Source organism: Chrysemys picta, chromosome 22, assembly GCF_011386835.1.
Source record: "Chrysemys picta bellii isolate R12L10 chromosome 22, ASM1138683v2, whole genome shotgun sequence".
Taxonomy (NCBI): domain Eukaryota; kingdom Metazoa; phylum Chordata; order Testudines; family Emydidae; genus Chrysemys; species Chrysemys picta.
The window spans coordinates 11,712,171-11,738,997 of record NC_088812.1 but is presented as its reverse complement, the minus strand read 5'-3'; the positions used below and the strand labels follow the sequence as shown (position 1 = coordinate 11,738,997).

At 64.1% G+C, this 26,827-nt stretch overlaps 2 protein-coding genes across 5 annotated transcripts in view; one reads left to right on the top strand and one right to left on the bottom strand.

Moving 5' to 3' along the window:
* ADCY6 (adenylate cyclase 6) overlaps positions 1-19,000 on the top strand; it is a 35,829-nt gene extending 16,829 nt beyond the window's left edge. For all 4 annotated transcript variants that reach the window (XM_065576600.1, XM_065576599.1, XM_005308404.5 and 1 more), the window contains exons 6-23: positions 372-483; positions 657-784; positions 1,317-1,475; positions 1,954-2,095; positions 2,317-2,445; positions 8,525-8,550; positions 8,796-8,943; positions 9,170-9,267; positions 9,460-9,547; positions 9,908-10,024; positions 10,540-10,698; positions 11,299-11,474; positions 12,937-12,972; positions 13,398-13,527; positions 14,041-14,304; positions 14,708-14,912; positions 15,197-15,321; positions 16,171-19,000. In XM_065576600.1, the coding sequence (XP_065432672.1) occupies positions 372-483; positions 657-784; positions 1,317-1,475; positions 1,954-2,095; positions 2,317-2,445; positions 8,525-8,550; positions 8,796-8,943; positions 9,170-9,267; positions 9,460-9,547; positions 9,908-10,024; positions 10,540-10,698; positions 11,299-11,474; positions 12,937-12,972; positions 13,398-13,527; positions 14,041-14,304; positions 14,708-14,912; positions 15,197-15,321; positions 16,171-16,299 (2,371 nt within the window). In that variant the 3' untranslated portion in view covers positions 16,300-19,000. The remainder of the gene's footprint in view (positions 1-371; positions 484-656; positions 785-1,316; positions 1,476-1,953; positions 2,096-2,316; positions 2,446-8,524; positions 8,551-8,795; positions 8,944-9,169; positions 9,268-9,459; positions 9,548-9,907; positions 10,025-10,539; positions 10,699-11,298; positions 11,475-12,936; positions 12,973-13,397; positions 13,528-14,040; positions 14,305-14,707; positions 14,913-15,196; positions 15,322-16,170) is intronic.
* A 2,246-nt stretch (positions 19,001-21,246) lies between these two features.
* Positions 21,247-26,753, bottom strand: SPMIP11 (sperm microtubule inner protein 11). The gene is made up of 4 exons (XM_024110418.3): positions 24,694-26,753; positions 23,852-23,986; positions 23,270-23,414; positions 21,247-21,408 (listed from the first exon to the last, which is right to left on the bottom strand). Exons 1-4 carry the CDS (start codon positions 24,776-24,778, stop codon positions 21,360-21,362), a joined length of 414 nt encoding a protein of 137 aa, XP_023966186.2. The 5' UTR covers positions 24,779-26,753; the 3' UTR covers positions 21,247-21,359.
* Between the last annotated feature and the right edge of the window lie 74 nt (positions 26,754-26,827).

The following is a 26,827-nucleotide window of genomic DNA, read 5'->3' as shown; positions in this document are numbered from 1 at the left end:
CAGGCACTGTTGGGGGGCCCTGTCTGGGGGGGCTCCTCTGCACCCGCGAGAATCGCCCTGGGTAACTGGGGCCCGGCCTGGGCCCCTGCGACAGGGACCCGCTGGCGGCAGCCAGAGCAGCTGGGCCCCAAGGGACACGCAGGGTTGGGGGGGCCTGTGGGGCTCTGGGGGTGGGAGTGTGGGGCAGGCGGAGCTCCGCCTTGGGGACCTGCCCTGGAGGATGCTTGGCTGAGGCAGTGGGTATTGGGGTGCCTGGCGGGGCACTGGGGGGCGTCTGGGGCACAGGGAAGGGGGTTGGAGGTCCAGGCACTTTGGGACCGAGTGGCTGAGGCGGGGGGAGTGTCTGAGTCTCTGCTCGCTCTCCTCTCCAGCATCCTGTTCGCAGACATCGAGGGCTTCACCAGCCTGGCCTCCCAGTGCACGGCCCAGGAGCTGGTGATGACGCTCAACGAGCTGTTTGCGCGCTTCGACAAGCTGGCCTCGGTGAGCGTGTTGTGGGGGCGGCAAGCTGGGGGCTGGTGGGACATGGGGGGTGGGGTAGGCTGGGGGGCTGACTGGGTGTGGTTGGCAAGGGGGGGCAGGCTGGTGGGTGGGGTCTGCCTGTGGGCTGGTGTCACTGGGCAGACGCCATGAGCCCCCCTCTGCCCCTCTCGCAGGAGAACCACTGTCTGCGGATCAAGATCCTCGGTGACTGCTATTACTGTGTGTCAGGGCTGCCCGAGGCGCGGGGAGACCACGCTCACTGCTGCGTGGAGATGGGGGTCGACATGATCGAAGCCATCTCGTGAGTTGTGGGGGGAAGCCCTGGGCCAGCCGCTCACGTCGTCGCACCCACGTGCTTGTGCACTGCACGCAGCCGCCAGCCTCGTGCGTGCACGCACTGATGATGCACAGGCACCTGCAGTGCACGGTGCACACTTGCCATTGGTGCAGTGCACGCTTGCCCTACATACAACACGCACCGTGCACCTGCTCCATCCGTTGATGCGTACGCGCTACACCTAAGCCACGTGCTCCGGGTGCTCGCTCCGCTCACGCAAGCTCTCCCCGACTTGTGTGGCAGACCAGGGTCACGCCCAGAGCTGGCACACTCAGGCAGGATGAGGTGTCCCCCCTCCCCCCCGCCGTGCTGCTCACGAGGGGCCGGATGGTTCATGTCACCTGCCCCGGACACATCTGTGTCTTGCCAGCCTGGCACAGCCGTGACTTGCCATTGTTCTCTCCATGGCGAGCAGGTCACACCCGCTCCCTTGTGCTCTGGGGTCCCCCGCTGCTGCGGGGAGTGGGCAGATCTGACGCTCTCTGTGCCCCCCCAGGCTGGTGCGCGAGGTGACGGGGGTGAACGTGAACATGCGGGTGGGCATCCACAGCGGGCGCGTGCACTGCGGGGTGCTGGGACTGCGCAAGTGGCAGTTCGACGTCTGGTCCAACGACGTGACCTTGGCCAATCAGATGGAAGCCGGAGGCAAAGCTGGGTGAGTGGAGGATGCGGAGGGGGGGGCTCGCGACTAAGAAGGATCAGGCCGGGGCAGTGCCTAGATGGGAGCCCCCCGGGAAACCGCCTGCTCAGCAGGGGGCTCTCCGCAGCAGTCAGCGCTGGCCCCTCTGTGGTGCCAGGGGAGCTGTGCTGCGGGGGGCAGGCGGGGGGCTCTCCCCAGTGGATGCAGGGGGCAGGCGGGGGGCTCTCCCCAGTGGGTGCAGGGGGCACTGTGCTGCGGGGGGCAGGCGGGGTGCTGCACTTCAGGGGTCTCAGTAGGGGGCGCTCTCCTTGCAGTTCCCGCCTGTGGCTGTGGGTTAAGCAGCTGCTCTGTCCTGCCCCAGAGGGTGGGGCCCCATCCTGGGGACTCTCACGCTGGGGGTGCGGCGGGTTAGACAGGGAACGGGGGGGGGGCATGACTCTCGGGCTCAGCATCCTACCCTCCCCCCTCCCCCCCCCCCCCCCCCCCCCCCCAGGCGCATCCACATCACTTGGGCGACGCTGCAGTACCTGAACGGGGACTACGAGGTGGAGCCCGGCCACGGGGGCGAGCGCAATGCCTACCTCAAGGAGCACAACATCGAGACCTTCCTCATCGTGGGCTGCAGCCAGAAGCGCGTGAGTCCGGGAGCCGGGCTCGGGGGTGGGGGCGATGCGTCCCTGGCACGGGGGGCCGCCTCTCTGGGGTGAGCGTTCGGGGGTGGGGCTGACTCTAGTGGGTGCTGGGTAGGGCAGGTGCTCGGGGCGGGGGCGGGTGCTGGGTGGAGGGACGCTCCAATGGGTGCTGGGGGGGTGCCTCGGTGGGGCCCCTCACCCTGCGCCCTTCTCTCCCCGAGCAGAAGGAGGAGAAGGCCATCCTGGCCAAGCTGCAGCGGGCGCGGGCCAACTCCACAGAGGGGCTGGTGCCACGCTGGGTGCCCGACCGCACCTTCTCCCGCACCAAGGACTCCAAGGCCTTCCGGCAGATGGTGAGTCGGGGGGGGCGGCACTGGAGGGGTCTTTCTCTGCCCGGGGGCGAAGGAAGGAAGAAGAGGGTCTCTGTCAGCTGGAGTCTGGGCCTGGCCTGTGGGAGGGGTGGGTCTCGTTGGTCTGCATGTCGGGGGTTCCCCTAACCAAGGCGGGGGGCATGTGGGAGTGGGGCTGTCACGGAGTATTGGGGAACTCAGGGCCCTGCGCCCCCGGCTCCCTGCGATTCACCATGACTCTCAGCCAGCCAGTAAAGCAGAAGGTTTATTTGGATGACAGGAATACAGTCCAAGACAGGTCTTGCAGGCACTGACAACAGGGACCCCCTCAGTTAGGTCCATCTTGGGGTCCCCGGGCATCCCAGCCCAGCCCCCCTTGGGAGGTCAGAGCCATCTCTGCCTCCCAGCCATCTCTCCAGCCTGCTTCCAGCCCCCTCCCTTCAGCGACCCCTCCCACAGCCTTTGTTCAGTTTCCCGGGCTAAGGAGTCACCTGGCCTTCAACCCCTTCCTGGGTTCTCATGTTACACACTCAGGTATGCGCCCCCGGGCAGATCCCATCCTCCAATGCAGACTATCCCAGCACACTCCCCTGTCAGCATTCACAGACCACAGTGAGAACAGGCCCAGTTCGTCACAGGGGCCCCCCCATGCATTGACCCCTCTGACACTGGTGCTCCATGCCCCCTCCAGGGCTCACTCAGTCCTGTCTGGAGAGGGGAGCTCCCCCCACCCCTGTCTGCCAATGTGCCCCCCCTTCCTGCCCCTCTCCCCTCATTCCAGCACTTTGAATTGGTTTTCCCCAGCTCGCTTCCTGCCCCCCCTGGGGGGCTGCGTTGGGAGCGGGTGGGGGACAGTTCATCCTCATGGCGCATGTGTGGTTGGTTGCTATGGAATGGCTTGTTCGCACGGTTGCCATTCTGCCCTTTGTTGTCATGACGCCGGGGGCTAGGGCATGGCTGGGCTCTGGCCTGGCCCCAGGCACCAGGGCACAGTCTGCGGCGTTTGCCCTACCGGTTGCTTTGGTTCGGTGCATGGGCATGGCGCAGTCCAGCATCGGTTGCCATGGAATGGCTCACGGTCAGCCTGGAGCTGGTTGCCATGGAGCCGGTTGCTATAGCACAGTCTCTCATCTGTGCAGTGCCCGTTGCCATGGCACGGCTGGACGTGTCTGCCCCGGTGGTGCCTGGGTGGGCAGTGTGGTGGGGCAGGTGGGCCAGTACATCATGCGCTGTGAGCCCGTCTCTGGGCCAAGCCATGGGGCCGGTGTCTGGAGGTGGGGAAATGGGGTGTGGGAGCCGCACGGGGCCACTTCTGTGGGTCCAGCCGGACTGTGGAGGGGGGAGGAGCAGAGCCCCTAGATCCCTCCTGCCTCACATCTCCCCCTCTCCCCCAGTGCTGCCCAGCTCCCTTCCCGTGGGGCACAGGCTCAGGGGCGCAATGCTGCCACCCCGCTGTAGGTCGCCAGGGTTCCAGTCGGCTGGCGAAGGGTCCCCCCCACATGCCCTGCCAGGGAACAGCACCGGGAGCTGGGGGAAGGCGGCACCGGGGTGGGGCGTGGGGATGCGGCTGTCCCAGGGGAGAGGATGCTGCACCGCGGGCATTATGATGGCCTTTGTCACCGAGTATTGGGGAACTCAGGGCCCTGCACCCCCGGCTTCCTGCGATTCACCATGACTCTCAGCCAGCCAGTAAAGCAGAAGGTTTATTTGGATGACAGGAATACAGTCCAAGACAGGTCTTGCAGGCACAGACAACAGGGCCCCCCTCAGTTAGGTCCAGCTTGGGGTCCCAGGGCATGCCAGCCCACCCCCCTTGGGGGGTCAGAGCCATCTCTGCCTCCCAGCCATCTCTCCAGCCTCCTTCCAGCCTGCTTCCAGCACTCTGCCTTCAGCGACCCCTCCCACAGCCTTTGTTCAGTTTCCCGGGCCCCGGAGTCATCTGACCTCCAACCCCCTCCTGGGTTCTCATGTTACAAGCTCAGGTATGTTCCCTTGGGCCGGCTCCCATCCCCCGATGCAGACCATCCTAGTCACACTCCCCTGTCAGCATTCACACACCCCAGCAAGAACAGTCCCAGTTCGTCACATCTCTCCCCCCTTCGAGACCGAACTGAGCAGGGTCACTTTAGCCAGTGACCCGGGGAAGTTCGAACCTACCCCCGTTCCCATGGATGCCCCCGCATCCCTCCAGTTCCTTGGTGAGAATTACACCAGGCCCCTTCCGTTCCACGCCCCCCCTTAGGTCGGGGGTGCTTGATGGCACTCGCAGTTCGCATGTGGGAAGGTTTATGCGGCCTGTGCCCTTTCCCCACCCCCATACCTCTGGGGTTCCAACTGGGCTGTGGTCTTCTCCCAGCGCTCCAGTCTGGAGGTCTGTGCTTTGGGCTCTCTTGGTTTAGAGCCGCCCTTTTAACCTTGGCCACCCTCTGGAAAGGATCCTTTATGCTGGGCAAGGGTCCTAAAGCTCTTTTCCCCTTGTCCCAGGCCTTCCTCCCCCTCTGACAGGGGTCACAGGATCCGCAGTACTGTCGGACAGTAACAAAGACCCCAGGCCAGTAAAAGCTCCGTAGCAGCCTCTGCTGGGTACGCCAGGTTCCCTGGTGCCCTGAGAGGGGAATGTCATGGGCCCGGCACAGCAGCTGGCGGCGATACTTCTGGGGTACCACCAGCTGCCTCCTGATCCCCCCTGACTCCATTTTCCCTGGGGGAGCCCATTCTCGGTACAGGAACCCCTTCTCCCACAGGAACCTTTTCCGGCCACCTCGTCCCATGGTCTGTACCGCATTGAGGTCGGCCAGGTCCCTTATCTTCCGCAAGGAGGGATCTCTCTGTAACTCGGCCTGGAACTCAGCAGCTGGGACAGGGATGGCCACCTGCTCTTTCTCGCCCGCTGGGTCCGAAGCTGCAGCCTCCCTGCGCCGTGTCCCTGGGCGTTCCCTCCCCACCAGGTTAGGGTCCTGCGCCTCAGGCAAGGCACCCCCCCCAAGGCCAGGGCGCAGTGCCCCTCGCCGGCTCTGACTGCGGGTCACAACTAAGGCGGTCTGGGGGCTGCTTGGCCAGTCCTCTAGGTCCCCCCCCATCAACACCTCAGGGGGCAAATGGTGGTGCACTCCCACGTCCTTGGGGCCCTCCTTGGCCCCCCATTTCAGGTGTACCCTCGCTACGGGAACCTTGAATGGGGTCCCGCCCACCCCGGTCAGGGTCAGGAAGGTGTTGGGCACCACCCGATCTGGGGCCACCACCTCGGGCCGGGCCAGTGTCACCTCTGCGCCCGTGTCCCAGTATCCATAAACTTTCTTCCCATCCACCTCCAGGGGAACAAGGCACTCGCTCCGCAGGGACAGCCCCGCGCCAACCCTGTAAACGGAGAACTTTGAATCCGGAGCATCTGGCCCCCCAGAGAAGCTGGCCTGGGGCCCTTCTCTCTCTTGAGCAGTTGATAAGCTGCCAGCCCCTCTTGCGTGAGAAGCCTGCCCCCCGTCCGTCTGGGCCTCTACCAAGTTAACCCGGTGCGGGTTCGGTCTGCTCAGTCTGTCCTTGAGCTTGGGGCACTGGGCCCGAACGTGGCCTCTTCGGCCGCAGTAATAGCAGCTCAGGTCCCGTGGGTCCCCTCGAGCCGGTCGGTTGTCCCTGATGCTGGGCATTTCCCGGGGGAGGGGATTCCCAATATTCCCCCTTTGGGAGGTCCCAGGGTAACTCTCTCTCTGCATCGCGGCGGGCCTGTTCCTTTGGGGCTCCTCCCTGCCACCCCCTGACCGGCTCTTTACAAACTCATCAGCCAGCTGCCCGGCGTGTCGCGGGTTCTCTGGCTTTCTGTCCACCAACCACAGCCTCAGGTCGGATGGGCACTGCTCATACAGTTGCTCCAGTACCAGCAGTTTAATCAGGTCCTCCTTCGTCTGGGCCCCACCAGCCCACTTGCTGGCGTATCTTTCCATGCGGACGGCTAGTTGCAGATATGAGACCTCAGGGGTTTTATCTTGACTCCGGAACCTTTCCCGGTACATCTCAGGAGTCAGCCCAAACTCACGTAGCAGGGCCTTTTTGAATAGTTCGTAGTCCCCTTTCTCTGCCTCTCCCAGTTGGCGGTACAATGCCACGGATTTGGGGTCCAGTAAGGGGGTAAGGACCCGGAGTCTGTCCGCGGGATCCACCCGGTGCAGCTCGCAGGCCGTCTCAAAGGCCTCCAGGAAGTCATCCATGTCCTCCCCCTCCTTGTATGGGGCCATGATGCACTTATCAAAGCCCCGTGCAGTCCTGGGTCCCCCCTCACTCACCGCAGCCGGGGGTTCGCTGCCCTTCAATCTCGCCAGTTCCAGGTCATGCTGACGCTGTCTCAAATTCTCCTGTCTCTGTCTCTCTTTCTCCTCCCGTTCACGCTGATGCTGTCTCTCATTCTCCTCCCGTTCATGCTGTCTCTGTCGTTCACGATCCTCCAGCTCCCTCAGTTTTAGCTCTTTCTCCCATTCCAGCCAATTCCGCTCCCCGGATGCCGAACGTCGCCGGGAGGATCCTCTGCTGGCCGGCGAGCTTCGCCGGGGGGACCCCCTGCTGGCCGGGGGGGTCACGGCGCCTTCGGTATTTGCTGGGCTCCTCCCCACCCTTCCCCTAGGCATAGGAAGGAGGGGTCTCGGGAAGCCCTCAGCAGCGGGCTGACCACTCCCAGCTGGGACAGACACTGGTGCCTGCGCTGCATTTGCCAGGCTGCTTCCCTGAGACACAGGGATCAGTTCATTCGCGCGATCTTCCGCCTCCAGCTGGGCAATGAGCTGTTCTTTGGTGAGCCTCCCAATGCGCAGCCGCCTCTGCTTGCACAGCTCCACCAGGTCGCTCTTAAGCCGCTTGGCATACATCTTCCTGCTGGCCACTCACCGGCCTGTGTGCTCACAGCTCCCCACAGTTCCCAGGGGGCCCCCTAGTGTGCCAGCCCTTCTCGAGGTCACCGCCTCTCCGCCAGGGTCGAGCTGCAGACTCCTCCGCCCCTGGGACCACTCGCTGCGATCCCCCCGGGGGACCCTGTTACTGCAAAAGTCCTTCTCGCTGGTCACACACTCCCAGGGGTAATAACCGTCTCTCTCCCACTCTTCAGCAGGCCTGGTTCCCGTCCATCCCCCTTCGTTTTACTGCTCCCCAGTCACTTACTGCAGGAAGCGCCGTCCACGGGGTGCAGTAGATCCCACCGCTGCCACCAGTTGTCACCGAGTATTGGGGAACTCAGGGCCCTGCACCCCCGGCTTCCTGCGATTCACCATGACTCTCAGCCAGCCAGTAAAGCAGAAGGTTTATTTGGATGACAGGAATACAGTCCAAGACAGGTCTTGCAGGCACAGACAACAGGGCCCCCCTCAGTTAGGTCCAGCTTGGGGTCCCAGGGCATGCCAGCCCACCCCCCTTGGGGGGTCAGAGCCATCTCTGCCTCCCAGCCATCTCTCCAGCCTCCTTCCAGCCTGCTTCCAGCACTCTGCCTTCAGCGACCCCTCCCACAGCCTTTGTTCAGTTTCCCGGGCCCCGGAGTCATCTGACCTCCAACCCCCTCCTGGGTTCTCATGTTACAAGCTCAGGTATGTTCCCTTGGGCCGGCTCCCATCCCCCGATGCAGACCATCCTAGTCACACTCCCCTGTCAGCATTCACACACCCCAGCAAGAACAGTCCCAGTTCGTCACAGCCTTGTGGATGGAGATCCAGACTCCTGGGTCCTGGCTCTGGTGCTCTGCCCCGCTCTGCTGTGACGCCTCAGGCAAGTCTCTGCCTCGGTTTCCCCTCCTGTCCCCTGCCTGTACACAGCACAATGCCTGGCGGTGGCGCACTCTGCTGAGTGGCACCGTTAGCTTGGGAGCAAGGGGGCGGGATCAGTCAGAAGGATCTTGCGGCGGGGGGGGGGGGGGGTGCAAGTGCCTGGGGGGCTGTAGCTGGGGCCTGGGCAGGGAATTTCCCAGCCCTGCCCATCTGGGAGCAGGAGCTCCTCCCTCCCTGCTGGTGCTGTGGGGGGCAGGGACCCTGAGGCTTCTGCCCCCCCGCCCCCGCAGGGAGGAGTGGTGACACCCTGAATCTCCCCTGACACCCTCTGTCTCTGTCTGCAGGGCATCGAGGACACCAGCAAAGACAAGTAAGTGCGCCCAGCCCCTGCGGGGTTCCCTCGCTGCAGGGCCCAGGAACTGCCTGCCCGGATGGCCCCGGGCTGGGGCATGGAAGGTGCCCCGAGGGGGGGGGTCACAGCCTTGCAAGCTGCAGCAAAAGCGGGGTGGCAGGCTTGGGGGGGGGAGGGGAAGGGGGCAGCAGGGGGCGCTCCTGGCACAAAGGGGGACAGGGAGGCTGCTGTGCTCACCCCCCCACCCCCCCGTGACCCCACAGCCGCAGCGCGCAGGAGGCCCTGAACCCCGAGGACGAGGTGGATGAGTTCCTGGGCCGGGCCATTGACGCCCGCAGCATCGATCAGCTGCGCAAGGATCACGTCAAGAAATTCCTGCTGACCTTCCAGACGCCGGAGCTGGAGAAGAAGGTACCGGGGCCCTCTGTCCCACCTCCACCCACAGCGGGGTGCCTCTGGCGCCCCCCATCCTGCCCTTCGGCCCCCAGTCCCCCCCGCTCATCCCCCATCCTCTGCGCTTGCTCCCCCGTCTCTGCCTGCCTCCCCGAGGGCTCAGAGAGATGCCCCTCCCTCCCCCCCGGTAGCATGGCTGTGTCCCGTCCCCCCCCAGCAGTAACCCTGCCCCCTCTCCCCACAGTACTCCAAGAAGGTGGATGATCGCTTTGGGGGCTACGTGGCCTGCACGCTGCTCGTCTTCTGCTTCATCTGCTTTATCCAGTTTGTGATGTTCCCACGGTAAGTCCAGTCCCCCCCCCCCAGCCCCATGCCCTCCCACAGCGCTGGCAGCCCCCCTCCCCCCCCGCCCGCCCCGTGTGGTCCCAGAGCAGGCCTGGCTGCAGCATCTCCACCCTCCCCTCTTGCTCGTACGGAGCCCAGGCAGCCCGCGCCCCGTGGGGCCAGAAGCTCACGCTGCCCCTCTCTCCGCAGCTCCCCACTGATGCTCGGTGTCTACATCAGCATCTTCGTCATCCTGGCCAACATCCTCTTCGTCTGCGCCGTCTATTCCTGCATCAGCGTGAGTATCGGCTCCGTGCGTGTGCGTGTCGGCATCCCCTGCTCCGGTCTCAGTGCGCGCGTGTGTGCGTGTGCACACGCGTGTGCACTCTCTGCTCCGTCAGCGTGCAGGCCAGCTCCCTGTACCCAGGTGAGCGTAATGAGCTCCCTAGGGTGCTAGGCTGTCTGGTGGTGGTGTGGGGGGAGGGGAGGACATGCAGGAGGGCCGGGGCCCTGGCCTGCTAGGGGGCAGGGCACGTGGGGAGGTGGCTCCTCTCAGGCCAGACTGATTGGGGCTGTCGTGCGAGGCCGGATGGCCGGGGAGGGGGCTGTCGTGCGAGGCCGGAACCCCTCTCTCAGCCCTCTTTTGCCCCCACCCCAGCTCTTCCCCGCAGCCCTGCAGCGGGTCTCCCGGAAGATCGTCCGCTCCCGCACCCACAGCACCTTCATTGCCGTCTTCACCATCCTCCTCGTCTTCATCTCGGCCTTTGTCAACATGGTACAGCCCCGCGGGGGAGTGGGGTCGCCGGAGGGGGGCGTGGTACAGAGTGAGGGATGGGGGGGATGGGGGATCTCACGGGGGGGGAAGCTGGGGAGATGGGGGACCTTGCAGGGGGAAACTGGGGGGGCATGGTACAGAGTGGGTGCTGGGAGGATGGGGGACCTCATGGGGGGGGGGAAGCTAGGGGACTGTGGGGGGGCGTGGTACAGAGTGGGCGCTGGGGGGATGGGGAACCTCACGAGGGGATGCAGGGGTAGCTGGGGGTGTGGGGGGGGCACGGTACAGAGCGGGCGCTAGGGAGACCCCATGGGAGGGACATGAACAGCTTCTCGTTGTCTGGGGGCGGTAAGTGGCCAAGCTGGGGCACCCCAGGCACTGTCCGAGATGACACCCCAAGAGACCTGTCCCTTGGCTCTGGGGTGCTGCCTTCCAAGCCCCTCCCAGGGGAGGAGGGGTCCCGGGGTTCCCCCACCCCGGCGCCGTCCCCATTGCCCCCTCTGGACTCTCCGCAGTTCGCCTGCAGCCACGTGCCCCTGCGGGACTGCGCCGCCCGCACCCTCAATGTCACGCCCGAGGCCGTGGGGCCCTGCCAGCTCCGCACCCTCAACTACTCGCTGGGCTCAGACGCGCCCCCTTGTGACGGGGACGCCCCGGCCTGCAACTTCCCCGAGGTGAGAGCCCCCGCGAGCCGGGGGCGTGGTGTGCAGGGAACAGCTGGGGGGAAGTGCAGGGTGCCAGGGCCCTGGGCGGGACGTCTCCCCGGGGCGGGGGACAGAGCGGGCCCCCTCGGGCGGTGGACGGGGGTGAGGATGGGAGTCACCGGGGTGGAGGTTGGGCCCTAGAGGGGTCTCCCAGGGTGTGCGGACGCTGCAGTGTAAGCCCCGGCTCAAGCCTGACCCCCGCCCATTCCGTCTACACACACGAGTGGTGCTGTCCCAGGACCCCGCGGGGGGGAGGGGCCGAGCCGGGAGCTGCGGTTCTAGGCCTGTTGCTTTGCAGTGTAGACGTGGCCCCACTGGCCTTGTGCTCTGGGCATCAGCCAAAAGGATCCGACTTCCGGTGTCCTCTGGACGGTCCCGTTTCCCCCACGAGCCAGGGCGAGTGCGGCTGGCCTGGGCGCAGCCCGCGGGGTAGACCCAGCGTTCACCATTCCCACCCTGGGGTTATGGACGCGCAGGCCCTGGGGCTGCCCCCCGGAGTGCCCCCGCCCTGGGCTCCCGCTACAGCACGGCCGGACCCTGGGCGCCCTGACGCCTCTCTGCCTCCCCCAGTACTTTAACTACAGCATCGTGCTGAGCCTGCTGGCCTGCTCCGTCTTCCTGCACATCAGCAGCATCGGGAAACTGGGGCTCACGCTGGCCATCGAGGGGCTGTACCTGGTGCTGGCCGAGGGCCCCGAGGCGCCGCTCTTCGACAACTACGACCTGCTGGTCGCGGCCAACGCCCTGTGAGTGCCTGGTGCCCCACGGACCTCCCCCTCCCCCGCGAGGGCCAGGGCTCTCCCCACTGCCCCTCTTCCCCCCACCCCCGCAAGGGCCAGGGCTCTCCCCACTGCCCCTCTTCCTCCCCCCCCCCCCCCGCAAGGGCCAGGGCTCTTCCCCCTCCCCTGAGGGCCCCTCTTCTCCCCCCTGCCCCTCTTCTTCCCCCTGCCCCTCTTCTTCCCCCCCCCCGAGGGCCAGGGCTCTCCCCACTGTCCCTCTTCCTCCCCCGAGGGCCAGGGCTCTCCCCCCTGCCCCTCTTCTTCCCCCCCCCCCCGAGGGCCAGGGCTCTCCCCCCTGCCTCTCTCTTCCCCCCCCCTCCTCCGAGGGCCAGGGCTCTCCCCCCTGCGCCTCTCCCCCCACGGGCTGGGCTCCATCCCCTGTGATATTTCTCAGTGCATCCAGGACTAGGAGTCACCTGTCTCCAGTGAGCGGGAGCCTTGCTTGTGCGTGTCTGGTGCAGGTCCTGAACTCGCCGCCCAGACACGCCTGTACCAGCCAAGGCCCCCTGGACACGGGCAGAAGCCGGCCCCAGTCTGAACGCATTGGCACAGGGTCGGCCCCTTGCTCCACACAGCAGTGCTGGGATTTGGGTAAAGGGTCTCGCCAGAATCTGGAGATCGCAGAGTTCGTGAGCGAGGAGAACGGAGACCAGCGGGCTGCAGATCAAATCCGAGTCCACTTCCTGGCCACCGACTCCACCCAGCCAGCCCTCTGCGGCCACCCGTCCCTCGCAGCTTCCAGCCAAGGCTGGCTGAGGGCCCGTTTCCAGAAACGCAGTCACGCTGCCAATAGCGTCCTGGGTGCAGGATCGGGGGCGTCTCCCTCATCTGCTCCCTCTGTCCCCCAAACTCACAGCCCCACAGACAGGATCATCCCCTGGCTTATTCCCCGCTGCGGTGACACCCCCCCCCCCATTGACTTAGGATGTCAGTGACTCCGTGATGTGAACTGACGTCACACACACACACACACACACACACACACACACACACAGAGTCAGGTGAGCAAACATCTTTCCTCTGGCAGAAAACCTGTTTGTCAGCTCTGCCTGGGCCAGACTTTAACATGCTCTCGGCTCCGTGCGTAACGCCCTGCATGTCCATCTCACGAGGGCCGTAACGACCGGCGTGACCCGGCTTTCATTTCACACCTCACATGAGACTCTTTGGTGACTCGGAATGTACGGCCCAGGGTCAGGATAGTGATTGGTGGGGGCTTATGGGTCACATCCCCCCCAACCCCAAGAGGGCCTGGGCTCTGCTCCCCCGGATACCCCCAAGGGCCCAGCCAGACTCTTGGGGATACCTTGTCCCTGTCCCTCACTGAGCCCCACCTGTCTGCCACTGGGGGATCTGAACTATGCCCCCCACCCAGGCGTGGGGCTGTGGGGCTCAGCTGTCTGTAACTGCTGTCTCTTCTCTCTGCTAGTCCGGCCTTCAACGAGACCCAGTGGGGCCCAGCATGGTGAGTGGGGAGGCGGGCTCAGGGGGGAGCTGGGGAATGGGGTGGGGCCTGGGGCAGGTGAGGGACATATGGGGATTGGGCCAGGGGGTATTGGGGGGGGGGGTTGGGCCTGGGGCAGGTGAAGGGGTTGCAAGGGAACATTACTGGGGGGCTGGGGCAGGCAAAGGGTCTGTGTGGTATTGTGGGGGGTTGGGTCTGGGGCAGGTGAGGATTCTGGGGTCCCCCAGGCCTTTGCTGCACTGCTCTGTGGGGTACGGCTAGTGACCAGCAGGTCCATGGCTGGGGGCAGTGAGTGCTCTGGGGATCCTCCCCCCTCTGGCCTTTTGTGCCCCATGGTCTCTCCGGCCCCAGCTCAGGAGGGTGGGTGCTTTGGGGTCCGTGGTGCCTTGCTGCAGCCTGACCCCCCCTCCCCCCCGTGCCCCCAGCCTGGCGGAGGAGAAGGTGGCGCTGAAATACATGACCCCCGTGATCCTGACCGTCTTCGCCCTGGCGCTCTATCTGCACGCTCAGCGAGTGGAGTCCACAGCCCGGCTTGACTTCCTCTGGAAGCTGCAGGTAGGGAGGGGCCGGGGTCCTGGGGGAGGGGCATCCTGGGGGGTGGGAGGCAGGTGTCTGCTCCCCCCCATGGAAGAGGGAGCTGGGGATGGGGCATCCCTGGGGTGGGGATCTGCCCCCCACCACAAAGAGGGGTGTCCCTGGGCCGAGGGGGGGCAGCGTGTCCTGAAGGCTGGCACATGCCCTTGGTGTCGCACGCTTACAGGAATCCTGCACTTCTTACCCTTCGCACGAGGCTGGCCAGCCCCTCCCCCGGCTTCCACCCTTGCACGTGCACGTCCTGCTCTGTGCTCGTGCGCCGGCAATGCTGCTGCTCCCAAATCTCCCTCGGGGCAGAGCTGGGGGGGCTCAGTTTGGTGCTGGCCCCCCCCCCCCAGTGGAGCACTGCTGGGGGAGGCCTCAGGATCGCTTTTGGTGCTGCCCCCCAAGGGGGAAGGCTGGGGGGGGAGGGAGCATTGCCTCCCCCAACGGGACAGGGCTTGGGCAGCCACCCTGACGCTGGCGCCCCCGCAGGCCACGGGCGAGAAGGAGGAGATGGAGGAGCTCCAGGCCTACAACCGGCGCCTGCTGCACAACATCCTGCCCAAGGACGTGGCTGCGCACTTCCTGGCGCGCGAGCGCTGTAACGACGAACTGTACTACCAGTCGTGCGAGTGCGTGGCCGTCATGTTCGCCTCCATCAGCAACTTCTCCGAGTTCTACGTGGAGCTGGAGGCCAACAACGAGGGGGTGGAGTGCCTGCGGCTGTTGAACGAGATCATCGCCGACTTCGATGAGGTACCGGGCGGGGGCCATGGGGGGCCGGCCAGGGGCAGCACCCGGGGGGCGTGGTCGGGGGCAGCGGGGATGTGGGCTTTGGGGGGGCGGGGACAATGGGGCCTCTGAGGACTCAACTCTGCCCTGGGGGCCAATGGGATATGGGGGCCACGGCTCGGGCCCAACCCCTGGGAGCGGGGTGGGTGGGGTCCCAGACCACCAGATTCAGCCCAGTCTGGGAGCGGCTCACGGGGCGAGGGTCATGGCGGCAGCAGGGCCCCGGTTCTGAGGGGTCACCAGGGAGGGTCGGGTCCCCTGGGGCAAGAGCGCAGTGTGGGGTCCCTGGCGAGGGTCGTGCATGGAGGGGGGACCCGCAGTGCCCCCTGCCCAGCCCCCCTGTAGCTGCTGCCCCCTCCCCCGTCAGATCATCAGCGAGACGCAGTACCGACAGCTGGAGAAGATCAAGACCATCGGCAGCACCTACATGGCGGCCTCGGGGCTGAACGACAGCACGTACGACCGGGAGGGCCGGACGCACATCACCGCGCTGGCCGACTACGCCATGCGCCTCATGGAGCAGATGAAGTACATCAACGAGCACTCCTTCAACAACTTCCAGATGAAGATCGGTGAGCGAGGGCGGGGGAGCGCCGTGAGCCACCCCCCCTCCTCCAGCTCGTCCCTGGCCACTCCTGGGTGCTTCCCTGTGGACGCGCAAGAGCATAGGCATATGCATGTGTGTGCGAAGACACGTTGTCACGCGTGTGCAAACGATCATGCGAATGCACAGCCCGCTCTCCTGAACCCATTGCCCACACGGGCTGCTGGGACGTGGGGGCTGCTCTCGGAGGGGGAGACAGATGGGCTGGGTGGGGCCCGGGGCCATGAGCTCTGACCCTCCCTCTCCCTGCAGGGCTGAACATCGGGCCGGTGGTAGCGGGGGTCATCGGGGCCCGGAAGCCCCAGTACGACATCTGGGGGAACACTGTGAACGTCTCCAGCCGCATGGACAGCACAGGGGTCCCTGACCGCATCCAGGTGAGTCGCCGTCTCGTCCTGGGCCACAGCGTCCGTCGTTCCCATGCGGCTGAGCTGACGGGGACGTTTTCGGGGAAGGGGGGAATTCTCCAGCCCGCCTGGGGTGGGGCGTCGCTCGGCGAGGAACCTGCCGTCTGATCCCGCTACTGGCCCCTGCCCAGCCCTGCGGAGGGAGAAGCCGGCCAGAGGGGGATGGTGCTGACCCCCCACCCCGACCCCCTCCAGACACTAGCGGGGGAAGGGGCAGGATGGATGTCTGGGACTGAGCTGCTGCTGCATTCTGGGTATCCCTGGTGCGCAGAGTCGCCGACGCATTCAGCCTCCCAGGCGGGGGCTGGGATCCTTGGCCCCTTTTTCTGAGGGAGGACGGGCCTGGCCCCGGGCTCTCGAGGCAGAACCCAGGTGTCCTGGCTCCCGCTTTCCGCTGCACTCATTGGTCTGCTTGGCCTCAGTCGACGAAGGAATGTGGGGGGGGCACTGGGGTGCTGAACCCAAACCACAGCGTCCCCCTCCCTAGGGCCGCTACCCCGCCCCCCAGGTCCCACTCGGCCCCCACTGCCGGCTGCTTGAGCTGGAGCCCGAGGTCACCTTGCCCGCTAGGAGCGTGGCGCTGCCTAGGGGAGCGGAGGAGGCCGGCTGCCCTGCAGGGCTAAGAGCCAAAGGTCCCGGGGTCCCTAGCAAGGCAAAGTCCCAGCAGGGCAGGCGGGTCTGAGCCGCCCTCTGGGCCCGCGGGGAGCTGAAGCACTGGGGTGTGGCCTCTCTCTGCCCAGGGTAGGCGAGGGCAACGTTCGGCCCGTGCCCCACGTGGGGTCCTGGTCTCACCGTCGGCTCTCTCTCCTCCTCCCCCAGGTGACGACCGACCTGTACCAGGTGCTGGCGGCCAAGGGCTACCAGCTGGAGTGCCGGGGGGTCATCAAGGTCAAGGGCAAAGGGGAGATGACCACCTACTTTCTGAACGCCGGCCCGCCCCGCAGTTAGCGCCAGCCGCGGCTTTGGGCGAGAAGGACCCAGCGTGCCAGAGGGGCCGGGCGGGGCTGCTGCAGGTTGGGCCTGGGCCGGGCTCAGCCAAGCCATTGGGAACCACCCAGGCCTGGCTGCTCCCCTCCCTCCCTCCGCCCCGGCCTCGGGTCCATTTTATTTGTGGGGTCTTGTAAACGGCTCCGAATTTCAACACCAAACTGAAGAGGGAAAGCGGCGCCACCCTGAGCCCACTGGGGGGGTGTCTTTGCCACCAGGTGTGTGTGGCGGGGAGGGGGGAGTTTGGAGGCACCCCGTGGGGGTGTTGAAGAAATATTTTTACAGCAGACTTTTTATTTATTTATTGAGCTCCGGAGCCAGCCTGTCGGGGGTGCCCAGGGCGCTCCGTGCTGGGGCTGGCCCGGGGCCTCTCTCCCTTTCCGGGGACTGACACTGAACTTGGGAAAGATGAACCCGCCCCCGCCCGCAGTCGACCAAAGCCGAGGGCAGCGGGGGGCGCCCATTGGCCGGGCAGGGGACCCCGCTGTTGTCTGAGCGCTTGCGCCGGGAGATCCCTTGGGAGCTGCTTGCTGTGTTTGGGGTGGGAGGATCGTCCCCTTCCGGTGGGGCTGGGGGCGGGAGGGGATTTTAAATAGATTTATATTTGAGGACTCTTCCCCCCTTGGCTCCCGTTGGCCCCCCATCCGCTCGGTGTGACTTTCACCAGTTCTGAGGCCTAAGCCCGAGGAAGGGGGGGCTGGACGGTTCTTATTTGCCAAAATTGCCTCCTGTTGCAGGGGGGAGGGAAGAATGTCTCCTGGGGAGAAGGGGCTGTGTGTGTGTGTGTGGGGGGGGGGGGGGGGGGAGCGACTCCCAGAGATAGGTGACGCCAAAGAGGATGTGTCTGTGGGTTCGTGGGGCTGCGGCAGCGCTGGGGGCAGGAGCTGAGCCCCCCCAGCCTCAGGCACCAACCCCCCCACCCCCACTGTGTCCAGTGAGGCTGGGGTGGGGGTATATCTTGCTGCCTGCTCCCAGCCTGTTGGGGGGGGAGGGGGGGCTTTCATCTGGCTTCGGACCTGGGCCCCCTTCAGCTTCTCCTGCCACTTCTCAAGGCTGGGAGGTCCCTTCACCAGCTGGGACCCAGCCCCCCCAAACCATTGACACCCCCTCAGCCTCCTCCACGGGCCACGCTGCCCATGTGCCAAATTCCCAAGTGCCACAAAGCCCGTCCTGGCTCCGGTTCTGATGCCCGCCCCCCCTGAGGATCGGCCCTGTGCCCCCAACCTCCTGAGCATTGCTCCCCTCCCCCCACGGCCTCCCTGTTCTTTAAAGGGACTGCAGCTTGCCGGTGAGCCAGACCCCCCCACCCTGACCATTGGGGGCAGGGGGCACCAGCTGCAGCTGGAAAATTGCCCCGTTAGCCTTATCTGAACAAACGCCTCCCCCAGCTCCAGCGGGTCACTGGTCTCCCGCACCCTTGGGCCGTACCCCCAGGGAGGGGCAGTTCTCCCCCAGATCCCCAGGGGAGAGGAATTCCCCATGTGAGGAGCTCCCCCCACCCTGTGACTCCAGGCACAGGTGGGAGAGGGGGGTGTCTCCCCTCCGCCCCCCCCCCCGGATAAAACTTGAAAATACAATGTGGAGGCTCAGAATTTGCCTGGCCTCGGCACTCCTGGGTCCCGGACCCCATGGGGCTGAGCCCGTGGGTGCCTCCTGCCCCAGGTGGGGGTGGGGGGGGCTTCTGTACAGTGACTTCAGGACCAGCCTGCCCCCCTCCCTGGGTGTGTGGGCCAGGGCCAGTCCCCTTCCCCCACCCAAGAGCCTTACTGAGCAGCTCCAGGGCGATGGTCCGCGCGCCTGGCGCTAGCAGGTGTGGGGCAGGAGGGTGGGTCCATGCCCCAGGCTGGGGGGTTATTAAATAACTGGGTGCTTGCAGCCCCCTTCAGCCCCTCATGCATCAATCTCCATGGAGACGCCAGGGCCTCTGAGCGTTTTCATCAGCTCCTTCCTGGGGCCCGGCGGAGGGCTGGGCTGGGGGCAAGGGATTGGTAACAGGGGGGTGAGGTCAGGGCCACGCTTCCCCTGCCACTGCTCTGCCCCTTCCCTCCCCGACTACGCTGCTCTGGGGGGGGGGCAGGAAAAGCCCCCAGGGACAGCTGATCGGTCCTGCTCTGCCTCCCCCCATGCCCACCACAAAGGGGGTGGCATAGGCCCCTTTCTGCTGGGAGGCTGTTCTCGTGCTGCCAGCGTGCCCTTTGCCCCTGGTGCAGCCAGATCTCCCCCTAGCTGGAAGGCCCCTCTCCCCTGGCATTGGGCTGAGCCGGGAGTGGCGGGAGCCCTCCACGCCGGGGCGGGAACTGCCTGGATCCCTTGGGGCCGGGGCTGTTTTAAATGCAAAAAAGAAGTGATTTCTGGGTTTGTTTTTTTTTTAGCAGTTTTGGGGTGTTTTTATTTCCGTGACTGTGTCTGGGGAGTTTTCAGCCGACGTCGGAGCCAGGCGAGCTCGGTCCGGGCCCAAAGCCGTGGGGTCTCCGCTCCTTCCTGGGCTGCACCTGCCGGAGGGAGGGGGCGCGGCAGCTTTGGACTGAAGCCCCCGATGAGAGCGGCGCTGTCGCTGTGTCGGGGGAGGGGGGACGTGGCACTTATTTGGCAATGCAGATTAAAGGTACTTTTTTCTTGTGTGTACATATAAATTATATATAAAACTCACTTTCTATAACAACTGCTGTGTCCTGGAGGTGTCCTGTCCCCTGGGACCGCTGCGCACCGTGACGCGGGCTGTGTCCATGGGGCCGGCTGGGCAGCGAGAGGCGGTGGCCATGGAGCCTTTGAATTCGTGCACTTTGACTGGGTAGCTTTGAGATCCTGGTGGGCTTGGCTAGGGTGGCTCCGTCTGGCAGTGAAATGGGACGATTGCACAGGCCTTGGCCTGGCTGGGCCCCTTGGGGCAGAAGCGGCCCAGGTTGCAGGGTTGGAGCGTGGGGCATTCTCACGCCTGGGGGTGCACTGCTAGCCCCTCGGGACCAGCCAGGAGGCAGTGGCTGGTGGTGTCAGTGCCCTTGCCACAGGGCTCAGGGACAGTAGTGGGGGGTGAGGGGACTCGGAGCTGGGCTGGGGGCTCTTGATCTGCTCTCGGCCCCTGCCAGAATCTCGGCGGATGGGGTCTCGCCCTCCCCGCACTGGCACCCCTTGGCTCCGGCTGCTGCTGGGTGCAACGGCGACGGGGCCACCCCCTGCCCAGCCCGAACAGACGCCAGGGTGCTGCTAAGCTGGGGCGCTGGGTGCTGTACCAGCTCTTTGGGGAGAGGCAAGTTGCTTTAGGCGGTGTGAGGGGGATGCTGATGACAAGCCGAGATGAGCACTGAGGGGGTGAGGGCTCAGCCCCCAGGCCTGGTGCTGTCACTGACCCTGGGAAGAGCAGCTCGGTCGTGGGTGCCGCTAGCTTTGGTGCCCAATGTTAGTAGCCCCCGGCCTAGCGCCAGGTGCAAAGGGAAGCACACGGCCGTGCTGGGGGGGGAGCTCGGCCTGCACTCACCCAGCGACGCTCAGCGGGGCTCAACTGTGCAGCCTCCGGCCCTTTGTCTCCTGGTTTCAGGGGTGTTGCGGAGTGTGGGGGAGTTAGGGCCCTGCACCCCTCTTCCCGAGATTCACTGCGACTCTCAACCAGCCAGTAAAGCAGAAGGTTTATTTAAGGACAGGAACACAGTCTCAAGCAGAGCGTGTAGGTACGACCAGACCCCCTCAATTAGGTCCCTCTGGGAGGTTCAGGGAGCTTAGACCCCAGCTTGGGGTTCCCTGCGTTGCACCACCCAGCCCCAACCGAAACTAAACTCCCAGCCCCTCCCGCTGCTCCTCTCCTTTGTTCAGTCTCCCGGGCAGAAGGTGTTAATTCTCCCCACCCCCGTTCCTGGCTCAGGTTACAGCTCAGGTAGCTTCCTTCAAGGGAAGTCCCACATCCCCACTGCAACCCCCCTGCAACATTCCCAGGTCAAATCTGCCCTGCTCCCTGCTCCGTCACAAGGGGGCAGGATGGGTGGGCAGAGGGCTGCTGGGGGCCAGGGTGATGGGCTCTGGCAGAGCAACCAAAAGGTGTGGGGGCTGCACCAGTCACTGGAGGGGCTGGGCACAGCTCACCATCTCTCCCACTGCTCCCCCGGGGCCACACCATGCGTGCCCCGTCTGTCCCATGCTCACCTGCTCTTGGACTTTGCTGCTTCCCATCCCTGCCCAACCCTCCTGCACGCTCCCCCACCCTTACTGCACACGCTTGTGCTGGGGTGGGGGGTGCCCCTGTGCAAGGGACCCTGGTGAGGCCTCGGGGAGGGGGTGGAGAGGGCCCCCTGGAACACCTCTGCCTATTCTAGTCCACACAGGTTCTCACCCTGGTACATGGGCTCCTGCTACTTGGGCACCAGCCGCTGCGCCCACCACCCGTCCTGTGTGGTCCGTTCTCTTCCATCCCCCTCTGGGGTGGGGGGTATTGTGCAGGTGGGGCAGGGGCTTGTTTTGGAAGGGTTTGGTTTATCTGCCCATCCTGCTCTGTGGTGATGGTAGAGAACGCGGCTGGCACAGGGGCTGGGGAGGTTGGGGTGGTCCCTAGTTCCCGGGGTGTTCATCCCAGTCTAGGACCAGCCACGGGCATGTTCTGGCTCCCACGCAGCCGGGCCTGGCCCTATGGTGCCCGAGAAGCGGAGCTCTCACCCACCGCTGGTGCACAGGGGTGGAACTCAGTGCACTGACATTACCCAAGTGGGGGGCAGCACTAGGAATAGAACCCAGGAGTCCTGCCCCCAAAGGCCTCGCGTGTGCCAAACAGGGCAAACCCCAGGAGCGCTGGAAAGCAAATGGCCCCCCTGTGCCATAGGATTTACCCCGCCAGCCACGCTCCCTCCCGGACCGTAGTCTCCTACCCCTTGCCCAGGCAGAAAGGGAGACCCTGGCGCCTCCCCATGAAATCATGGTCCTGGGCCCAATTGCCTCGATCGCTTTATTGCCCCGGTGCCTGCCAGGCTCCAGCACCCGGGGCTGCTCCGTGTCCGTGGAAGGCCAGACGTGCCCGGCGGTGGGGCCCACGGGGGTGCTCAGAACAGGCTGAAATGGGGGTTGCTCAGGCCCACGCTGTCCACAAACCTAGGGCAGGGAAAGGAGCCGTCAGATACCTGCATGAGGAGGCGGTGCCGGGCTCCGGCGGGGCGGGTGTGCTGTGGCCAGCGCAGGAGCCCCGGGGCGGGGAGGGAGGTTCCCTCTGTGGGGCCTGCGCACTCTTTGAGGACCCTGCGGTCAGGTGGGGGCTGTGGCATCAGGGCCTCTTCATCTGTGGCCAGTGTCTGGGGAGAAACCCTGCTCCCATCCGAGCTCGGTCCTGGAGCCCAGAACCTGCGAAGGAGGGAGGGGAAGGGAGAGGGAGCAGCAGGGGCTCGGGGTGGGGGCCGCTCTGTCCGGCTGGCAGCCGCTGAGTCAGGGCCTCCTTTGTTGGGGTGCTGAGCTTGGGCCCCATTTCCTGAGCACCCCCTAGAGCCCTGTCCATCCAGCCCCCCGGGGAACTGCTGCTGGGAATGAGGCTGCAAGGGGACGTGGAGGGACCCAGCGCCCGGCCTCCCCCGCGGGGCGGCAGCTGGTGCTGCCCACTTTGTGGGAGGTGGGGCAGGGGGCACCCCCCAACCGGACCACAAAGCCGCTCTACCGCTTTAAGGGCTGGGGGTGTCATGTGATCCCCGCCCGTGCGGCTAAACAGCTGCCCGGGCCGGGAGCCGGGACCCGAGGAGTGATGCCGCCAGCCTGCCCGCCCCCCAGGCCAGTCGATTCAGGTCCCTTTGTATGGCACGTGGGAGCGGAGAGAGAGCTCCTGGCTGCGGGGGCCCATGGGCGGCAGCGGCTGGGCCCATGGGCGGCAGTGGCTGGAGCCACCCCATGTGCCCCGTGCCAGCCTTGAACTTTGCCCGCTCTGGGACACCGGGTGGGGAGCGGAGCCGCTGGTGCCCTGCTGCCCCCCAGTGGCTGCTGGCTGGGCCAGGCTCGCAGGCAGCCCAGGTGGTGCCTGGCAGGACCGGCCGCCATGGGCACTGCTCGCAAGTGTTGGGTGCGGGATACGACCCAGCGCATCCTTGGAGCCAGGGCTGTGGTAAGTTGGATGCTGCGCTCAAGGCTCCACCACCTTGCCCAGGCATTGGCCCCAGTGCCAAGTGGGTGCGAGAGGCCCCTGTGGTGTTTCACGCCTGCTTTGCACGGGGGCGATGGGCTGTGCAAGGAGCAGTGCCAGGGAGACTCGAACCCACTTGCTACTCAGCTGGGTCCAGGGTGGCTTTTCGGGCATCTGCAAAGCGTGGGAGGGTCTGAGGTGGCAGGTGACGGAGACCAATGCAGCTAGGCTCATGGGTGCTGGGTGTGTGTGTTGGATTTCAGGGGCCCCTTGCTGATTGTGGAGTTTTCAGTTGCCTGCGTCTGGATTTGTTCGGGGCTTTGTTTGTTTAGGTTGGGCTTTCCCGGGGTGCCCGACTCACCAGCCTTACCCCTGCATAGCTGGGGCCTGAGGATCCAGAAGTGACCCAAACCTGAGTCTTCAACGGAGTGAGGTGTGAGAAATGCCCCATAACCCCCCTGCCTCGGCCTGGTGGAGCTGAGAGCTGTGGGGACCCTCGCCCGGCAGGTGATCTGGTCCCCGGCAGAGCCGGAATACCGTGCTGGCTGGGCCCCTCACCCGCCGTGTCCGACTGGCCCGAGGAGAGGCTGCTCTCACGCATTCCCCTGCCACAGGTGAGCTCTGGTCCTGCCCGGGATCCTGGGGCTATCGCCAGCTGGGAGAGGGGCCTCACTCAGCAAACTGGGTGCGGATGCTGGGCCACCAGCCTCGGTGGGAGCAGGGTCAGACATGCTCTGTTCCTGGGATGGCTGGGGGGGCGCTTCCCGCCTCTCCCTGTCCCTCCCCTTCCCCATGTGCTGGCAGCTCTGTGATGGGGTGCTGTCCCCTCTGCTGCCGGCACTACGATCTCACCTGGTCATGGGGCTCCTTATCAGGGGATGCCTCGGCACCGTCATCCAGGGGGTGGCCTCCTCTGCTCGGACCATAGGATCCCTGGGCAGCCACCAGCTGCAGTCCTGTGCACAGGTCACTGGGACCCTGAAGACTTGGTTGGGGGCTAGAATCAGACAGAGGGGAGGGTCCAGGCTGTTAGGGAGGGCATCCAGCTTGTTGGGGTCGCTGTCACTTGCTGGGGGGAGGGGGCAGCTGAGCTGGGGCACCCTGCCCTGAGCACAACAGAAAACCACTCCTTCCCAGCAGGAGCTGGGGCTGAAAACCTCTTTGCCCAGCAGCTCCCATAGCTCCAAGTGCTTTGCAAAGGCCAACAAACTACGTCTCCCGCTGGTGTGTGTGTGTGTGTGTGTGGGGGGGGGGGTTTAGAGCTCTGGTCAAGTGAAAAATTCTCTACGTTATATCGTTCTCCCCATGTGTAACGGGGGGAAAGGACTTGCCCAAGGTCACACAGGGAGGCTGGGGCAGAGGCCGGCCTAGAACCCAGGCGTCCTGATTCCATATTCCCTCTTCTGTCATGCCTAGACCCCACTGTTCACTTACATCTCTGGAGCTGATTCTGCTTCACAGCCTCGCGGTAGCGGGTGTAGCTCCCCTGGTGCACTGTGCCATCAAAGCGCCCCGGGCCGATGGGGGGGAGCTTTGGGTGAAACAATCCCCCTTTGAGTGGCTTTGGCCCTGAGTGGAAGGACAAGAAGGAAACTTAAAACCAAGCCCAGAAGATGGCACCAGCAGGGGGTCTCGGGGCCTAGTGTGGGGGGCTTTGTGGTAGACACCTGTCTTCCAAGGACAGGACTGAGACCCACTAAACTCGTTTCACAGCCGAGCTGTTAGCCGGCCATCAGAGTGGATGAGACTCAGTCCCTGCTGCCCTGAGGGGGTTTGAACCCGGCCCTTCTGCAGGCTCAAAGAGCCAGCGAGGAACAGTGATTCCTGCAGGGAGACCTGGCCAGCCCTTATCTGGCAAGATGGTGCCTGGAACGTGAGGCCAGAGGCAACCTGAAGGGGTCTGGAAGAGACTCCCCGGCCCCCATCCGTGGGACTGGGAGCTCGTGGGATTGCTGGAACGTTTTGTCGAGTGATGTGGTTTAGAGGGGTTGTATTGTAGGTTAATTAATACCAATACCACCCCGTGGGGTGACTGGAGAAGGGTTTTTAGTAACTGACACATGTCAGAAACAGAACGTTGTATCCCCCCCACTCCACTGGGACACTCCTCCAGGGGACCAGGGGTCAGAGGTTTTCAAACATCACCCAAGGCAAAGCCTCGTGATTTGTTGCCCCCACAAACAGACACAGTCTGCTCTCCAAGGCGCTTGGCCCAGCAACAAGTCGTGTCTGTTTCGAATGCACCCATCACCGTGGCGTCGGGGCTCTCTCCTTACCTGTTGTGTCAGGCTTTTCTAACGCTAGTGTTCTCTCCCGGAAGGGCTCCTGGTACCCCAGGAATGTTAACCCGAAGAAAGCCATGTCCTAAACCGCCCACTTCCTCCCCGCTCAGCCACCGAAGGCGCTTTCCAGCCACCGGCAGGCTCTGCAGCTGTTGATTCTGTTGCCATAGAGATGCCCGGCAGCCTGGCTGGCGACTCGGCGCCCGCCCAGTTGGAATGCGGGTGTGTGAGGCTGCAATGGGAGGGGGTTGCGACAACAGCCTGCTGGCTGGGTTGGCTTTGTATTGTTTTGTTGTATTAATTCGGGGGTAACTGAGAGCAAACTCCAGGAAGGGGTTAAACGGGGGAGGGTTGGCCCCTCCAAAACCCTCTCCAGCTCAGGGAGCTTTGCTCACGTGGTGTTTGTCTCATGGGGAAGCCCTGGCGACACGATTGTACCTGCGCTCCAGCCGCCTAGCTCGGGGTGGAAAATAGGATTCGGAGCCGCCTCTAGCCCATTGCTTTTAATCCAGTGCGGATTGATAGGGACTAGGAGTCATTCCAATCTGACGGCTGCCTGGTGGCTCCAAGTGAAATAACCTGGTGTCCATCCAGTTCTGTGAAAACGCTGTGTCATTAGGAGCCACGAAACAGTTCTCAGGGTCCTTGCAGCGGCCTTAGTTCTATAGGCACAGGGTCACTTTGGCCTTCAGCCTGCTGAGGATAGATTATCTCTGGGATGAGCCAGTCAGCAACACGGATCTTTAGAAATAACAGTCTGGAGTCCTTGGTCACAAATGAATTCCCTCTCTCTCTGGCGCTGCTAGCCTGCTCCCGGGGTGTCTGTATTTTGGTGTTGCTGGGTGTGTGTGTGGGCCAAAGCGTCTGGCATCCTGCTATCTGTGGCATTTCTCAGGCACTTGGAGATGTTTGGGGTCTAGATTATAAGACCTTCAGGGTGCAGACTGTCTCTTTTCTATGTGCATACAGTGCTCAGAAATGGGGGCCCTGTCCCCCCCCTGAGGTTTTGGGGCACAACCATCATACAAACATTTAATAGTAGAAGGGAATGCGAGAGGACTCATATGATACAAGGAAGAATTCAACTTTCCCAGCAGTCTTCCTTGTCCTCTGTTATTTCGTGCTGGACCCCTGCTGTAAACTAACATGGATAACATAGGATTTGCCATGGCTGAGCAAGGTTGTGGTTCATCTAATCCAGCATCCTGTCTCCAACAGGGACAAATCCCAGGGGCAGAAGGGCTAGACACCCTGAAGTGAGCAGTTGTAGAATAACCTTCCCCTAAGGAAAGTGCCGTCCTCTCCCTGACACTGAGTGGAGGGTTCGTCCCCATAAGCAGGGGCGTTTCTGTCTCTTGTAAAATACAGATTAGACTCTCGTCTGTGCATGTTCTCACTAGCCATATAAATGGCTGATCCTTTTAGCTCACCCTGCTGAGCTTTTGCCCTCAGTTCTATTCTGTGGCAGCGAGTTCCACTACTTGTGCTTTGTCGAAAGCGATGTCTCGTCAGATTGAAATGTCCTTGGTTGTCACCTTTCCGCTGTAATAGGAGATGGCACACCCAAGTTCCTTCTCCAATGTTTACTTGACACATTTCCGTCATGTCTCTTCTTTCTTCACTTAGTCCAAGTCCTTTCAATCCCTTTCTGTGTTTTCTCCGGGTCTGTAGTCAACCTCATTACCTCTCTCTGAATCCCCTACGCTGCCCACTGTCAGAACAAGCTATAGGAGAAACACCACATCCCAGGCAAGGGCCCCCCAGCGGTAGGGTGGCACGTTATTTTCTGCCGCATTCCTTAGGACCCCTTTTATCTTGTTTGCTTCTCTGAACACTGCTGTGCATTGAGAGGGGCAGCTCTCACCCCTGAGGGTTTATAGTGAACGTAGAGCCAGCCACTGGTATATAAGTAAGGGGTGGAAGCTGGGTCCCGGCTGGTGGGAATCAGACAGGCTGGGCTAAAGACAGCTGTGATTGTCCATGGGGTGGCCTGGGGTCACAGGGGCTAGAGTCACAGGTAGGGTCACTGGGCGGCTGGGGATACAAGTGGGGTTACAGGAGTCATGGGGGCTGGGGTCACAAGTGGGGTCATGGGGTCACAAGTAGGGTCACTGGGGATACAAGTGGG